Source organism: Cherax quadricarinatus, chromosome 74 (genome assembly GCF_038502225.1).
Source record: "Cherax quadricarinatus isolate ZL_2023a chromosome 74, ASM3850222v1, whole genome shotgun sequence".
Classification (NCBI taxonomy): Eukaryota; Metazoa; Arthropoda; class Malacostraca; order Decapoda; family Parastacidae; genus Cherax; species Cherax quadricarinatus.
In genome coordinates this window covers 3,232,126-3,249,625 of record NC_091365.1, presented here as the reverse complement: position 1 = coordinate 3,249,625, position 17,500 = coordinate 3,232,126, and the positions used below count along the sequence as shown (strand labels likewise).

General features: G+C 39.1%; 1 protein-coding gene across 1 annotated transcript in view; it reads left to right on the top strand.

The window, feature by feature from the left end:
• Positions 1-13,721, top strand: part of LOC128700163 (uncharacterized) — a 23,867-nt gene extending 10,146 nt beyond the window's left edge. The window contains exons 2-5 of the mRNA XM_070100679.1: positions 9,347-9,884; positions 10,951-11,132; positions 12,346-12,570; positions 13,316-13,721. Of these exons, the coding sequence (XP_069956780.1) occupies positions 9,693-9,884; positions 10,951-11,132; positions 12,346-12,570; positions 13,316-13,577 (861 nt within the window). The 5' untranslated portion in view covers positions 9,347-9,692 and the 3' untranslated portion in view covers positions 13,578-13,721. The remainder of the gene's footprint in view (positions 1-9,346; positions 9,885-10,950; positions 11,133-12,345; positions 12,571-13,315) is intronic.
• The last annotated feature ends 3,779 nt before the right edge of the window (positions 13,722-17,500 follow it).

The following is a 17,500-nucleotide window of genomic DNA, read 5'->3' as shown; positions in this document are numbered from 1 at the left end:
CAGAAATGAGTGGAAAAATGAACTTAAGCTTTTTTTACATGCATATATACATGCACACACAGACACACGCACAGACACACGCACAGACACACGCACAGACACACACACACACACACACACACACACACACACACACACACACACACACACACACACACACACACACACACACACACACACACAGCGATCAGTGAAGAGGCGGGGCCAGGAGCTGAGTCTCGACCCCTGCAACCACAATTAGGTGAGTACACACACACACATATATATATATATATATATATATATATATATATATATATATATATATATATTATATATATATATATATATATATATATATATATATATATATATATATATATATATATATATATATATATATATATATATATATATATATATCAAAAGAATCTTAGAAAACTTACCTAACCTTATTATAACAAGTGCAATTTAATTTTGCCTAATCCAATTAAATGTATTTTAGATAAGTTTACAATAATGTAAAAATAAACAAACACAATTAAATTTTCTTTTTGGTTAGGTCAGAATGATTTTTGCGAAATTATTGCATTCACAAATTTTCTCTTGCCTTATTCGGCAAGAAGAGCGTTGCCAAAGTCGCAAACTTTACTTATTCGGCACGAGATTATATATATATATATATATATATATATATATATATATATATATATATATATATATATATATATATATGTGTGTGTGTGTATGTGTGTGTGTGTCGTGCCGAATAGGCAGAACTTGCGATCTTGGCTTAAATAGCAACGCTCATCTTGCCATATAGGCCAAGCGAAAATTTGTGTATGCAATAATTTCGCAAAAATCATTCTGAACCTAACGAAAAAAATATATTTCACTGTGTTTGTTTAGTATTAAATTATTGTAAACAAATCTAAAATATATATAGTTGGGTTAGGCTAAAATAAATTGTTCTTGTTATAATAAGGTTAGGTAAGTTTTCTAAGATTCTTTTGGTGCAAAATTAAAAAAAATTACATTAACATTAATGAAAAAAATATATCTTTAAACGTATAAGAGAAAATTTTAGAAAGGACTTAATTTTAAATGAGTTCTTTCTAATTGACCAGTTTTACATATCCGGCACAACATATATATATATATATATATATATATATATATATATATATATAATATATATATATATATATATATATATATATATAGAGAGAGAGAGAGAGAGAGAGAGAGAGAGAGAAGGGGGGGGGGCAGAAACTCGCATGTAGACATAACGTAACAGTTTTGTGTATATTTCGGCCTCAAAGAAACTGAAGTTCTCATCAGTAGTGCAAGGATACGAAAGAGATCTTGGTTATACAGGCGTGGAGAATGATGATGTCACCTCAGTACAAGTACCTAGGAAGGTGTTATCACAGGTGTATCAGTTCAAACGCCACTTACCTAATGTGAATCTCCCAGAGCTTAATATAAGGAGTAATATTTTCAACACTCGACTTACTGTTGTATGCTAACTTTTTTGCGAATATTTTTACTTTTATTTCTGTGATCCATGTAGGATTAAAGCTGTCCTGTGAATATAATAAAATTGTTATACACCGAAATGAGCGAAGTAAACAAGTGGAGGTAACAGTGGATGAGGAGTTGCAGGTGTGATGCTGGTGACAGGTGTGGGAGTGTCCAAGGTTTACTGTGGGCGGTGTGGAGGCCTCACCCAGGTGTGGGCGGCAAGGTCACCATGTATGCGCGAGTCTTGTAGCAGCTGTGAAGACTGGATAGTATATACATAACTTGTATACACTTATAATAGGTTTACACGGTCCCTTCATAGAAATCACACTTCAACAGCAAGTCTAAACTTGAAAACGTACCTTTATACCCGTGATATACCTTACCTCTGAAGAGTTTCGAGAGTTTCCAGTTACTTTGGTGACTCAGACCTGCCACTCTCACACATGCCTGCAGGGTGCTCAAGTCCCTACTATTAAAATCTTTCTCACGCCTACCTTAAATCCCTACCTATGATGTCCCCTTTCCCTGGTTTCATATACCAGAATTATTCAACAACATGCTCAACTTATGTTCCTCCAACCTCTCTACATGACTAAACCACCCATCATCTGTCCTTTCATTTACCACATCTTTCATTCATCTCTCCATGCTCCTTATCAACATAATATTCGCACAACATATGAAGCTCAAACATTTCGACTTCCTCCAGCATCCTCCTCGTTGCTACACTCACGCAAAGATCTGTATGACTCTTAGAGCATATTTTTATAATAATAATAATAATAATAATAATAATAATAATAATAAACAAAAGCGTCAGCATCACAGTTGCATTTTCATTTTTTTTTGAATTGTTGCATTTCCTTTTTAGCATTCAATTAAAAATTTCCTTCTTTCGCACACTCCTTATCGTTCGTATTTTCTTTCCCCTCGTGTATCCTGTGATTCATTTCATACCTCATAGACCAATTCACCCACAAATATCTAATTACATTCACTTCCTCCATGCTCCCACATTTCACTCTGAAAATACATTTTTAATACTGCATACTTGGTATTTCACATATTTCATCCTCTACGTCAACTATTTCCTCATCAAAATTTAGTTTTTTGTATTTCATCTTTCACACACTAACTTTTTGAAATTTTAAATAAGATTAAGTGTGTGTGTGTGTATTATGTATCAGGTTGCAAGGATGGGTGGATTAACGGTCGTGAGTTTGGGCATGCGTGCGTGTGGGCGATAGTTGGTGTGGGTGAGTGGGTGGGCGGGCGGGCGTACGTGTGGGCGGGCGTGGTATTTGTGAATTCCGTTACCGCTACTGGCTCTTACTTGAGCTCCGCCCTGCAAACCACTGCAAAAATCTCTAGCTGCTTGTGTAAAACATTTAAGAGGATGGCTCTAAATCGTCTCATACATAGAATCAAACAACACCAGTCTTCCCTGGCTGCTTGATTTCGTGTATGGCAGGACTGTACATCATTGCATAATCACCTTTAACACCCTGCATACTGACAGCTCTTATACTACCTTCCCTGACCCCAAAGCAGCATTTGGAATAGTTAACTGACATGCAGTCATTAATGAACTTGCCTGAATGGATGTAAGTAGATAGCTTCTCTGCTGAATCAAAGGTTACCTCTCCATCGAAGTTTTCTGTACTCTTCCAGGCACACAAGTGTAACTAAAACCCTTGAATTAGGAACCACACAGAGTTGTCCCTATTAAAGCGTTAATCTTTATTCTAAGTAATGTTTTCCTGAATGCTATGCCAAGGCAGCCCAAATATTACACAATTATCTTTGCTGATGTAATGAATCATCACAGGATTCTCCAACACCCAACACATCCTTAATCATGTACTAGATTCATATCAGGACCTGGGGTCGACTTTCGGCTGAGAAATCCAAGATAAATAATGAGCGTCCTTCCCCAAAGGAAGGCGTAGTCTTCTAAGTCTCTGGACTTCTTGTAACCCGACCTTGTCGTCAATACAAAGAATGGCTGAGGACACAAAGCTGTGGCAGGATTTCACCCCAGATATAGTGTTAATGCGAAAGTTTGGAAGACTTGAAAAATTGTAGAATGAAGAATTGAGGATCATCCTAGGATGCCCATGTACCTGTACCCTGTGCACCTGTACCTAAATAAACTTGCTTACCCTATTCTATATGATACATAGTGGGAACAAAAGCTATGTTTCCCTGTCATATTTCATCACAAGATGGGTCATATACATTGTGTTGAAATGTGTCAATCTGAGCTGTGATACTTTAGTAAGGCAATGAGGATATCGCTGAGTATTCCATTAAAAGTTCGTCTCTGGTAGATGGAGGTATTGGGGGATGTAGGAAGGGTTAAGGGAGAGTCTGGTTAAGACAAAGGTCAAAGTACCCACGGGGAGAAGGTCAGTCACGACGGCTGATGCACCATGAACTCTTCTAGAGAGTCTTGATGCTAGCAAGGAATTACAGCTACTCCCCTTTGTTTCCTAATGGGTTAAATTTTCTTTTCTTTTGTTTCCCCGGCGCAATATAACCATACTTTAGCGTTTCCTACCCGTTGTGGATGGAAGTTGCAATCATTTTATTTTAAACAGATCACTATAAACGAATATCGTATCTGATAGAAAATGGCATATATGATACCCATTTACAAAGCGGGAAAAAGGCTTTGCAAAGTTAACTCTATGAGATATATACCTGGCAAGTATTACTGTCTTGAGCAGACCCCTGGAAATACATAAATCTGTCTTTGGTGGCCACTGCAAGTGAATTTAATGGATTGCAAAGATATGACAGATTTCTGAGGCACAGAAATAGGGGCCTATTTCGTTGGCTAAATAGGTCCCAGGTCGCTTATGCCCTTCTAGATAGTTTCGTCAAAGTTATCTGGTTGAGCTGTGGGGGTGGAGTTTGTAGGTGTTAACACACTATCTCAAGACGAATTCTGAAAAGTTCTCGCCTTCTCTCCCGTACTTCTAAGTCACAACATTGGCCATTCTCGTTGATATGTATGTACTCCCCTGTATGTGGTTGCAGGGGTCGATTCGTAGATCCTGGCCCTGCCTCTTCACTGGCCGATACCAAGTTACACTCCCTGCTCCATGAGCTTTATCATACCTCCTCTTAAAGCTATGTATGGAACTTGTCTCCACTACTATTTCCAGATTATTCAACTTCCTAACAACTCTAAGGCTAAAGCAATCCTTCCTAACATCCCTATGACTCAGCTGGGTTATCAACTTCCAATTGTTCGTGTGTCCCATCTCTGAAACATTCGAGCCCTGTCCACCTTGTCAGTTCCTCTCATTATTGTATACGTCGTTATTGTGTGTGTGTGTGTGTGTACTCACCTATTTGTATTCACCTATTTGTGGTTGCAGGGGTCGATTCATAGCTCCTGGTCCCGCCTCTTCACTGATTGCTACTAGGTCCTCTCTCTCCCTGCTCCATGAGCTTTATCATACCTCGCCTTAAAACTATGTATGGTTCCCGCCTCCACTACTTCACTTTCTAGACTATTCCACGACTTGACTACTCTATGACTGAAGAAATACTTCCTAACATCCCTTCGATTCATCTGAGTCTTCAACTTCCAATTGTGACCTCTTGTGTCTGTGTCCCATCTCTGGAACATCCTGTCTTTGTCCACCTTGTCTATTCCGCGCAGTATTTTATATGTCGTTATCATGTCTCCCCTGACCCTCCTGGCCTCCAGTGTCGTCAGGCCGATTTCCCTCAACCTTTCTTCGTAGGACAATCCCCGTAGCTCTGGGATTAGTCTTGTTGCAAACCTTTGCACTTTCTCTAATTTCTTGACGTGCTTGACTAGGTGTGGATTCCAAACTGGTGCTGCATACTCCAGTATGGGCCTGACGTAAATGGTATACAGTGTCTTGAACGACTCCTTACTGAGGTATCGGAACGCTATCCGTAGGTTTGCCAGGCGCCCGTATGCTGCAGCAGTTATCTGATTTATGTGCGCCTCAGGAGATATGCTCGGTGTTATACTCACCCCCAGATCTTTTTCCTTGAGTGAGGTTTGCAGTCTTTGGCCATCTAAACTATATTGTGTCTGCGGTCTTCTTTGCCCTTCCCCAATCTTCATGACTTTGCATTTGGCAGGGTTAAACTCAAGGAGCCAGTTGCTGGACCAGGCTTGTAGCCTGTCCAGGTCTCTTTGTAGTCCTGCCTGATCCTCATCCGATTTGATTCTTGTGTGTGTGTGTGTGCGTGTGTGTGTGTGTGTGTGCGTGTGTGTGCGTGTGTGTGCGTGTGTGTGCGTGTGTGTGCGTGTGTGTGTGTGTGTGTGTGTGTGTGTGTGTGTGTGTGTGTGTGTGTGTGTGTGTGCGCGCGCGCGCGCGCGCACTCACCTGTATGGGATTGCAGGGGTCGAGTTTCAGCACCTGTGTGCATGTATGAGTGAATGAGGAGGAGGAAAGAAAGAAAAAATTATGAATCATTTCATAACATTTGTGGTGTGTCATAAACCACTGACATGCAACAAGGTCTGCCCACAAAAATGTGTGACCAAATACACCACATAACCGGGCTGTGAATCTTACTCTGGCCTCCGTGCAGCTAGCACCAATAACTTTTAGTGATCAGACAGCCATCAGAGGCCTGGTAAGAGACAGGGCCGCGGAGCCGTTAACCCCAAAACGCCCTTCAGATATATTCCAGAAAATACCCTCCAGGTATAGGCCTGGTCTGGGACTAGGCCGCGGGATCGGAAACTCCCGGAATCGAATACAGGTATCACATGGCTTAGAACGAAGCCCAGGGAAGACATGAAAGATAATGCTTAAAGGCTGAAGCAACCCAGAGTTTTATCAAAATTTTTTGAACTTGATGCAACAATTCCAAATTAATCCCGTACCTATAGGACTGTTTTTTAATAATAAAAATATCATCATAATGTATAGCTCACCGTGTCACCGGTCATCCATATAGTAGACTCCTCGTGCTCACTCGAGTAAGTTTTTTTCAAGTTAACACAAATAGTTACATAGATTATCATACATAGCAGCATGTGTAAAGAATCTAGGATAACCCAAAAAAAGTCAGACAAAGTGATTCACGATATATGTTTCTATTACTGACTGGATAAAGATCGTACTGAGAAATACTGTGTTTAAGGGTTGTTCTTATTTACATGGTAACACCTCCCTCGATCTCCCAGAAATCTGTCTACTTCTTATCATTATATTTAAAAACGACAAAAACTTAAAAACTCTAGTCCCTATTATATTTGTTGTAAATACAATAAGTTATAATACTGAAGACAGTAATGAAGAAAAGACACAAGTGAAGAACAAATTTTTATTAATATTATATAGAGCTGTGTAAGTATATGAAGTGAAATATCACATCTCATTTCTTAATAATAATAATATCTAGCATCATGTAACGTGTCAAAACACGATGAGTACATTTCCTCTTACACACTTTCTCTGATTTAACATCGGCATACTGTAATTATGAATAATTGACTTAATTTGAGTGAAGCGTTGATGCGTATAACCTGTTGTGTCACTGGTCAAGGTTAGTGCTAGGTGTCACTGGTCAAGGTTAGTGTCAGGTGTCACTGGTCAAGGTTAGTGTCAGGTGTCACTGGTCAAGGTTAGTGCTAGGTGTCACTGGTCAAGGTTAGTGTCAGGTGTCACTGGTCAAGGCTAGTGCCAGGTGTCACTGGTCAAGGTTAGTGCCAGGTGTCACTGATCAAGGTTAGTGCCAGGTGTCACTGGTCAAGGTTAGTGCCAGGTGTCACTGATCAAGGTTAGTGTCAGGTGTCACTGGTCAAGGTTAGTGTCAGGTGTCACTGGTCAAGGTTAGTGCCAGGTGTCACTGGTCAAGGTTAGTGCCAGGTGTCACTGGTCAAGGTTAGTGCCAGGTGTCACTGGTCAAGGTTAGTGCCAGGTATCACTGGTCAAGGTTAGTGCCAGATACCGGGGTGTCCCATACTGACACCTGATAATATGCTTTACCTCTTCATTAAACATCGCAGAAAATGACTACTTGGATATAACAGCGTGTTATGGGTAACACTATTATATCATCATTATAAAGCAGCTCTTCGATAATGTGTTGATCAGTTAGAAGTTTTCTGGTAAAGGTCAGGCAGGTATGACGTGGGATCGAATATCCAGTCAAAATGAGTTCTGTGTAAGGCTTTATTAAGTCGCGAGAAAACTCTACACAGCGAAACGTTGTCCCAATTAGAGCAAGCTCTGCACCAGTGTCTCTTGAGTTCGAAATTGATGGCAATACATGATTTCATCCTTGACTTCCTGCAGCTGAATATATAGCAGTGACACTGCTAGTGAGTGACAGTGGGTAGTGGTAGGTGAGGGTGGTGAAGGGTTAAGGTACACTTGCCGACTATTAAAAGTTAGGTGGAGAGACTGTTAGACGGCGCGAGTTGAAGTCATCCAGTCAACCTTGATGGACATGTACAGCCACCTGCCTCCCTCACCTGCACCACCTACGTCACATTCACTTGACATCACTTGCGTCACCATCAGCGACATTCTTCAGCACCTGCGGGACAATCCTTTGCACCGGTGGTACATGACAGTTGTTGAGGAGCTACGATTTTTTTTCTGTTAAACAAAAATCAGATATATCGGCATTGTGCTACTACCCTATTCTGTGGTGGTGGCGGCGGTGGGGGGTTGGTAGCCATCTGGTCTGGGACCCACGAGGGATCTGGTTTGAGTCTGCCTCCAGTTCACCATGCCCTCAGACAATTGTCAATCATTATGATATAGTCAAACAAGTATCTAGATTTTCCTTGGTTAACTTTGTAGCAATTAAGAAAGATCAACTATTTTTTTATGAAATGCTTTTTCATATTAAGGAGACGTGTATTGGCTATAGTTAGTTAATAAATATGCGGGGGAGATACTTGTTCTTTCATAAAAATTGTCATGAGGTCAATGATAATGTATTTTAATAATCTACTAAAACTACTAGCAAAGTCACTACTTAACATACCAACTATACATATATTATTACACGTTATTGTACATATAGTGAACGTATATACACAACTGCAGTCGTGTGCAGTACGTATACACTAGTTATAATGGTGTATATTGCGTGTGCACTTGGTGCACGCGTCACGCCTTCTCTTCCTCGCCCACCACCCACTTGATCACCACATCAAGGACTCGCTTCCCCAGACACTAGTTACTGGTGTTGTAGTGGCACGCAGGTGCAGTGAACCACCGTTACACACACACATACATAAATGTTTTCTTGCTCACACTCCAACATCATTTCAAATCTTAAAAAAAAAACTCGTCCCCACTCTGATCTATCATACATTTACACAGGCGTAAAGCCACCGAATATCCTAGTGGATACCACAGATAATAATCACAGCCCTTGTATCAATGTAGAGAGGCTGGATTAGTCAATAAATTGCCACACTTGTTGAGAATAGTATATATTGTGATAATGTTCCCTCACTGGTAGCCTACTTAGCTACGTCCACGTCACTTATCCGCCTTACAAAGTATGCCATCATAAGATAAATCATGTGATGTACGTGTTACCAGTGTGTAATGTGCCTGTTACAACTTTATCCACCATCCTACTCACAGTATTTCATTACACATTTTTATCACTGGAAACATCTGATCGGAGAATCAGTTACTCTGTAATGTTTCATTAAATATAAATTTTGTGTTATAACCTGCTGATAATTAGCCAGGGATAATGATTGTGCATACTGAAAATAAAATTCTTCAAATTTATCGTGAAACGGAATTTAATTGCTCATTGGAAACGTCGATGATGTTATGTGTATATTAATATTTTGTATTTTCCACAGGTTGAGGAATGAGTGGTCGCCCCAGCCACCTCTCTCGCCTTAATATCAACAACCCCCTCTTGTGTAGAAACAGGAGCTGATTTTTCTGTGATTTGGAAAGCTCTCCAACTCCACCTCCAATCAATGTTTATCCAGCACTAATTTCTTGATTGATTATACAAAAATACTACACCCCTGCTATCCCTTTATCATCTACCAGTACCCTAACTGCACTGCAATTTTGTCTTACAACTAAACTTACAATAAGCTGCCTGGTCTTCCACTCCACCCAGTGGCTCTTTATATCCTCCCCGTTAGCAAGGAGCTACCTGGTCTTCCACTCCACTTAGTGCTTCTTCACACCAACATGAGTCTGGAGAGACTGGGCACGTCGTCTCGTTATGTGGACTACACACAGCCGGGCCCCAGTGGGTACCGAGCACCCTCCGTCAGTAGCTATGAGTACGTCCCTGAGCGGCCACCCAGGAGGGAGCGCAGGGAGAGGAGCAGCTCCAGGGAGAGAGAAACTTCTAGCAGAAATGGCTACTCCAGCAGGGAGGCAAGTAACTCCCGCACCACGAGTAACACTTGACATTACCTAGTATTTTTTTTCCTACAGGAAGTGTTAAGAACTTACCGAACGGAGAGTTGAAACACACAGCAAGGCAGTCTTAAAACTAACAGGCCAGTGCGTTATCCACTGTATCATGCGAGCCTTTTAAGCTTTATCCAACTAAATGTATTTGTACACTATTGGAAGGTTAACGTGGGCACCACTGTGATCACAAATACAGCTTTTAAAACGAATTTCGTACCAGTATGACTGTAGCAAGCTGCCCCTCAAGTGTTAAAAAGTTAATGTTATTAAGCTCGTGAGAAAATAAATATTGAAAAAATAAGGACAAATTGACGGGAGAGATATTGGTTTACACAAAAGAGATTTAGAGCACATGTAGCTCACTATGTCATGACCTATATACAAGGGAGATAAGATAGGCCTCACACTGCCCTAGGTAACATTCAGGTCATCGTTGGAGGCCCAGAACTTGTGGATTAAATTGTACTAGGGAATATCTCTCCATCAAATCTACCCGTATGGGCGGGTGCCTTGAAGCTAGCGAAGGTGTTTTGATCCAAGGAATTAGATGAAATCTTATTACCTTCCATTCCCCAGGTACTGTATAACATTCCCGGTTTGTTTCAGTAATAAAAAATAATGTCGCATGTAAACGTACAGTATTAAGAGAGGAGTCTCTCATGCAGCATTAAGAGATTAGAATATTGAAATTAGGATTCTTGCTTAATATACTAGTTAGTGATAGGCTTAGACTGGTACACCACCTTATCTTGAACTCGGAATCATTCTATTTTGGGAGACTGTCATCCCTCACATAATCACTGACAAGTCTGGGAGAGTATCACCTCTTACATGAGTAAGCCTGAAGTCAATCTAGGTGACTAGTTTAGGAGATTCGATTATAGAAAGGGTCGAACCGTCTTCTAAATAATATCTAATTTGTGAGTTACTAGTTGAACTGTCGCAGCCATGGTGTTGTCTTTTATTAATGTTTAGCGTGTTTACCTTACAATGTGTTATAACCATAATTAATATTTTTTTTTTGCAGGTGTATTACAACCCTGGGTTGGAGGAAGACCGAGCTCCCAGTGACAGAGCAGAAAGTGAGTTTACTGTTAGAAATGATGCTGTGATTAACCCTCAGCTCGAGGAGGAGAAACGTGCAGCTTCCAGGGCAGCCTCGGAGATCTACGCTTCCACCAGGCTCCCTAGACCACACTCTGAGATCAGGTGAGACCACACTCTGAGACTACGTCAGATCAGAAAACACTAGGATATATTTATTAGAAAACTAATAAAAAAGCACAGTACCGTGACTGGAACAATACACAAATATTGTGACTAGTTAATGGTCCAAATCGGACCCAAACGTCGCCATAAGTTTCATTCTAACAAAGAAGTGATCAAGGTCCCAGGACCGAAACGTTTTTTAATAAATTTACCGTAATGTTTGCTCACGTGACTTTTAAACCACCTGTCTGTATCAGTTACCAAGGTTCATACCACACTCAAAGACGTAAAATCATAAGGTCAGGAACAATGTGTAATAAGGAGAGGCGCGATGAAGGGTGACCTTGTTAACAATTTCAAGGAATCCGAAAGAATAAATTACATTTTAATTCCTCAGGATGTTGATCATTACAGTGATGAACTGACTTCACTTCTCAGCATTATATACCCTTTAAGGGAGGTTCCTTGACGCTGGTGAGGGGCTCTTGATCTAGGGAAATGGATATGTGCTCCAGTTCCCTGAATTAAACCTGAATACCTTCCATCCCTGCCCCCCTACAGGCAATGTATAATCTCTACGGGTTTAGCGCTCCCCATGATTATAATTTAAACAGAAAGGCAGTATTTCACGAAGCTTGTGTATTGTTCTCATTGATTTAGGGTTGAGGTGGTACATTGTGGTAGTAAATGTGATGATTGGTTGTAGCGCAGGAAGCTATTTCTTTCCCTTTCCTCAATCCCTCCAACTGTTTATGGTTCATATATATATTGCTGTTTCTGATGACATTAACATGTTGCTTCTCCGAGTAACTCTTAGCTCTGGCAATACATTCGAATCACTCAGGTTAAAATTTGGGCGAGGCGGGACTTGCGAGTCTTTTAACACCTACTGCCCCTGTTCACCTAGCAGTAAATAGAAACCAAGTAGTTAGTTGACTATTGTGGATCGCCCATTGCGGCCTTTTTTAGGTCCTGACTTTCCCGTGTTATTCTAGAAATTAGGCTATTAATTTGGGGTTAAGCAAGTTTTTATTTAGGTCTGTGTAAATAACATACAAATTATAATTCTTCAATGGTACTGAGGGAAAACATATTATGAGCACAAAAAGTTCCATAACCTGTAAAACCCGCTAGTTCTACATGTCTCTTCATGGTAATATAACGTCTCTTCATCGTGTTTAGTGACAGTATTCTAATTTTTTGTTTGTTTCAGTCAGTACTCTTACCGGACGACTGGCGGTCATAGCGACAGGGTGAGTGTTAAGACTAAGACTACTCGAGGTGGGAAGCTGGTGATGGAGACCATGACAGCACCTCACCCTTGCTGCCCCAACACCAAGAGTGTCTGCTGTCTTATGGTGCTCCTCAACCTAGGCCTGCTGCTCATAACACTTGGCTTTGTGGTCGTCCTTCAACTCTATGACCCTGCTTTTGTCTGGTGAGTTTCGTATGCCATCAACTCTTACATGTTACATACAACGTATTTAATACCCACAATTGTATGAAAGAGACATAACGTTAGGTTTATCACTGTATTAATAAAACCCCCGTTAGACGGAGCGTTTCCATTAATACTTTAGCTAACGTTGCTTGCCTCTTTTACCCCTACTCTTTAATATGATCACTTGTAGCGAAGCTGGCACTTGCTCCAGTCATACACACACACGCTTCGTTTATTATAAAAAATGCAGTACATTCTTGGCAAACAATTCTAAATCATTTCACATATAAAACCAAAAAAATGTAAATACAGTGTGTCACCTGCTTTAGAAGCCTACCTTAAATGCAATTTTCAAAGTGAAATGCACTTGATAGTAATCTTTAATTTTATCGAAGTTCCTTTATGAGTTACCAGTATATGCACCCCTCAACGGAGGTTACTTGATGCGGGTAAGGGCTCTTGATTCAAGGAATTGGAATTTTCTTCCATTTCCTTGGATTGAACCTGAATGCCTCTCATTTCCCCAGGTTCTGTATAACCTCGACGGGCTTAGCGCTCGTCCATGAAAGTTGTAATAAAAAAAATGAGCACGTGCACAAACATTTTAGAGATTAAAATATTCTTGATGTTAATGTCTAAGTGGATTGCAGCCTTAATAACCCATGCACAGTATTGACTTTAAATCTATCTAACAGGAATTATAATATTAAGAATCCCATTAAGTTAATGTGTATTCCAACAGGTACATTGGGTTGTGCATGCTTATCTTCGGCTTCATGGTGCTCTTCGGCTCCCTCATCTACTGTATATTTGTGTGTCGAGAAATAGAAAAGCTACGACCACCTCCAGGAGAGCTCTACTGGACCAATCACTGGACTAAGCAGCTCAATATGCCCGAGATACATTATACAAATACTCAGTATAAACCATCAGATTACAAAGGGTCTGAATTTTCCTTTAAAACCGAACCAAGCAGAACAACTGCCACTAGCAAGCGGTACTGAACTGTCTTGAGTCGTGAGTTATTTTTGGTGAGAAAATAACGATTATTCTTCAAGACATCGAGTTACTCATTACATGTCTAAGACATCTGCATTATTTAGAGTTTAATGCAGATTGATGAAATAGCTCACTTCGGTTCTACCAATACAAATATCACCAATTTTAAAGCTTTTTTTTTTTTAATGTAGAACTTTTCTTCAGCCCATAAGACATCAAAATAATGTGAAAATATGATTTTCTTATATTTAAACTGAACAAAGAAGATAAATATTGCATCAAACACTAACATTTGTATATTCATTTATCACAAATATTTATTAACTTGTTTATATCACACAATATTTTAATCCTTCACAATACATATAAAAGTACGCTGCATCTGAGAATGTCTAATTTTACCCCACTGTTAACCTAATTAAAAAAAAAACTAAACTGCAAATACTGAATTAGGATAAAGTGGAAGAAATCAATTTTATACAATGAATGTGGTACTTAGAAAAATGAATCCTTACTTGAAGTTTTCTTAACACTGTAAAAGCCAGATACTCTAGGTTATTGCTAATATGAAAACTGTCTTTACAACTCATCTGTACCAATTTGACTGTATTCAGAATATTAGCAATGTTGTATACTTATTACTTTTGATGTTAGGCAATATTGATTCCTTCACAAACACACTACTAGTCACAAGTGTTTTAATCTGTCCACTACATAAGATACTAGTTACCCAGGCTTTTAAAGTAACTAGTAATTTTAAAACAAAAGCAAGACATTTGATATTTTAAGTAAATCATAAACATGAAGACAAAAGAAATCCATTTAAGTAGCCACGATGTGTTAACTTGTGTCAGTATCATTGTTCTGTGCATATTGTTCACTGTCATGGTGCTGTGCTTCTTCACATGCCATGGTGCTGTGCTTGTTCACTGTCATGGTGCTGTGCTTCTTCACATGCCATGGTGCTGTGTTTGTTCACTGTCATGGTGCTGTGCTTCTTCACATGCCATGGTGCTGTGCTTGTTCACTGTCATGGTGCTGTGCTTCTTCACATGCCATGGTGCTGTGCTTGTTCACTTTATTGGCAGTGTCATAGTTTCCACATATTGTGCCATATAGATGTCCAGTGATGTCTCATTGTTCATGAGATAGGCTAAGGTGCTCAAGAATATTTTACGTTTATAAGAGAATCTTTCATGATTGATGCATGATGTAGGAAGTAAATCTCTTGTAGACTGTATATCATCTCAACAGTGATGTTAGCATGTCTTGAATACACACATTATTCTCTTCTCATAACCAGTGTTGAAAATTTCAATACAAAGTATAGAAAAGCAAATATTGAAAAGTCCAATAGTTTGCAGATTTTTATGCGAACTGCAGCTGTACTTTTTTATTAATTTATAAAAGTTTTTATACAGAGTACATTGCTTACCTTAGTCAGTTAGGTCTCTTGTGTTTCAGATTTTTAAGTATAAAATTTACAAAACAAATGTATTTGACTTGTTTAATGCCGTAATACATTTTTATCAAACAATTGTGTCTACGAAAAAAAGTCATTATAATTATGAAGATCGTGTGACCTTGGGGTTTCCTATTACCGATGTTTTTTTCTGAACAGTAATATAAATAAGAAAAATATTAACAAGATAATGTATTTTTTCTTTATGCATTACATTTATGCACAGTATACAGAATTAACTATATATATATGTCGTGCCGAATAGGCAGAACTTGCGATCTTGGCTTAAATAGCAACACTCATCTTGCCATATAGGACAAGTGAAAATTTGTGTATGCAATAATTTCGCCAAAATCATTCTGAACGTAACGAAAAAAAATATATTTCATTGTGTTTATTTAGTATTAAATTACTGAAAACAAATCTAAAATATATTTAATTTGGTTAGGCTAAAATAAATTGCGCTTGTTATAATAAGGTTAGGTAAGTTTTCTAAGTTCCTTTTGGTGCAAAATTATAAATTTTTACATTAACATTAATGAAAAAATATATCTTTAAACGTATAAGAGAAAATTTTACAAAGGATTTAATTTTAAATGAGTTCTTGCTAATTGACCAGTTTTACATATTCGGCACGACATATATATATTTTTTTTTTTATTATCACACCGGCCGATTCCCACCAAGGCAGGGTGGCCCGAAAAAGATATATATATAAGCGACTATTGGCAGAAAGGTGGGCTAGTGCAAAGATGAGTAGTGGGGGGGTTGAAGAGGGTTGGAATAGTTTTAAAAATGCAGTATTAGAATGTGGGGCAGAAGTTTGTGGTTATAGGAGGGTGGGGGCAGGAGGAAAGAGGAGTGATTGGTGGAATGATGAAGTAAAGGGTGTGATAAAAGAGAAAAAGGTAGCTTACGAGAGGTTTTTACAAAGCAGAAGTGTTATAAGAAGAGCAGAGTATATGGAGAGTAAAAGAAAGGTGAAGAGAGTGGTGAGAGAGTGCAAAAGGAGAGCAGATGAAAGAGTAGGAGAGGCACTGTCAAGAAATTTTAATGAAAATAAGAAAAAATTTTGGAGTGAGTTAAACAAGTTAAGAAAGCCTAGGGAAAGTATGGATTTGTCAGTTAAAAACAGAGTAGGGGAGTTAGTAGATGGGGAGAGGGAGGTATTAGGTAAATGGCGAGAATATTTTGAGGAACTTTTAAATGTTGAGGAAGAAAGGGAGGCGGTAATTTCATGCACTGGCCAGGGAGGTATACCATCTTTTAGGAGTGAAGAAGAGCAGACTGTAAGTGTGGTGGAGGTACGTGAGGCATTACGTAGAATGAAAGGGGGTAAAGCAGCTGGAACTGATGGGATCATGACAGAAATGTTAAAAGCAGGGGGGGATATAGTGTTGGAGTGGTTGGTACTTTTGTTTAATAAATGTATGAAAGAGGGGAAGGTACCTAGGGATTGGCGGAGAGCATGTATAGTCCCTTTATATAAAGGGAAAGGGGACAAAAGAGATTTTAAAAATTATAGAGGAATAAGTTTACTGAGTATACCAGGAAAAGTATACGGTAGGGTTATAATTGAAAGAATTAGAGGTAAGACAGAATGTAGAATTGCGGACGAACAAGGAGGTTTCAGAGTGGGTAGGGGATGTGTAGATCAAGTGTTTACATTGAAGCATATATGTGAACAGTATTTAGATAAAGGTAGGGAAGTTTTTATTGCATTATGGATTTAGAAAAGGCATATGATAGAGTGGATAGAGGAGCAATGTGGCAGATGTTGCAAGTATATGGAATAGGTGGTAAGTTACTAAATGCTGTAAAGAGCTTTTATGAGGATAGTGAGGCTCAGGTTAGGGTGTGTAGAAGAGAGGGAGAATACTTCCCGGTAAAAGTAGGTCTTAGACAGGGATGTGTAATGTCACCATGGTTGTTTAATATATTTATAGATGGGGTTGTAAAAGAAGTAAATGCTAGGGTGTTCGGGAGAGGGGTGGGATTAAATTATGGGGAATCAAATTCAAAATGGGAATTGACACAGTTACTTTTTGCTGATGATACTGTGCTTATGGGAGATTCTAAAGAAAAATTGCAAAGGTTAGTGGATGAGTTTGAGAATGTGTGTAAAGGTAGAAAGTTGAAAGTGAACATAGAAAAGAGTAAGGTGATGAGAGTATCAAATGATTTAGATAAAGAAAAATTGGATATCAAATTGGGGAGGAGGAGTATGGAAGAAGTGAATGTTTTCAGATACTTGGGAGTTGACGTGTCGGCGGATGGATTTATGAAGGATGAGGTTAATCATAGAATTGATGAGGGAAAAAAGGTGAGTGGTGCGTTGAGGTATATGTGGAGTCAAAAAACGTTATCTATGGAGGCAAAGAAGGGAATGTATGAAAGTATAGTAGTACCAACACTCTTATATGGATGTGAAGCTTGGGTGGTAAATGCAGCAGCGAGGAGACGGTT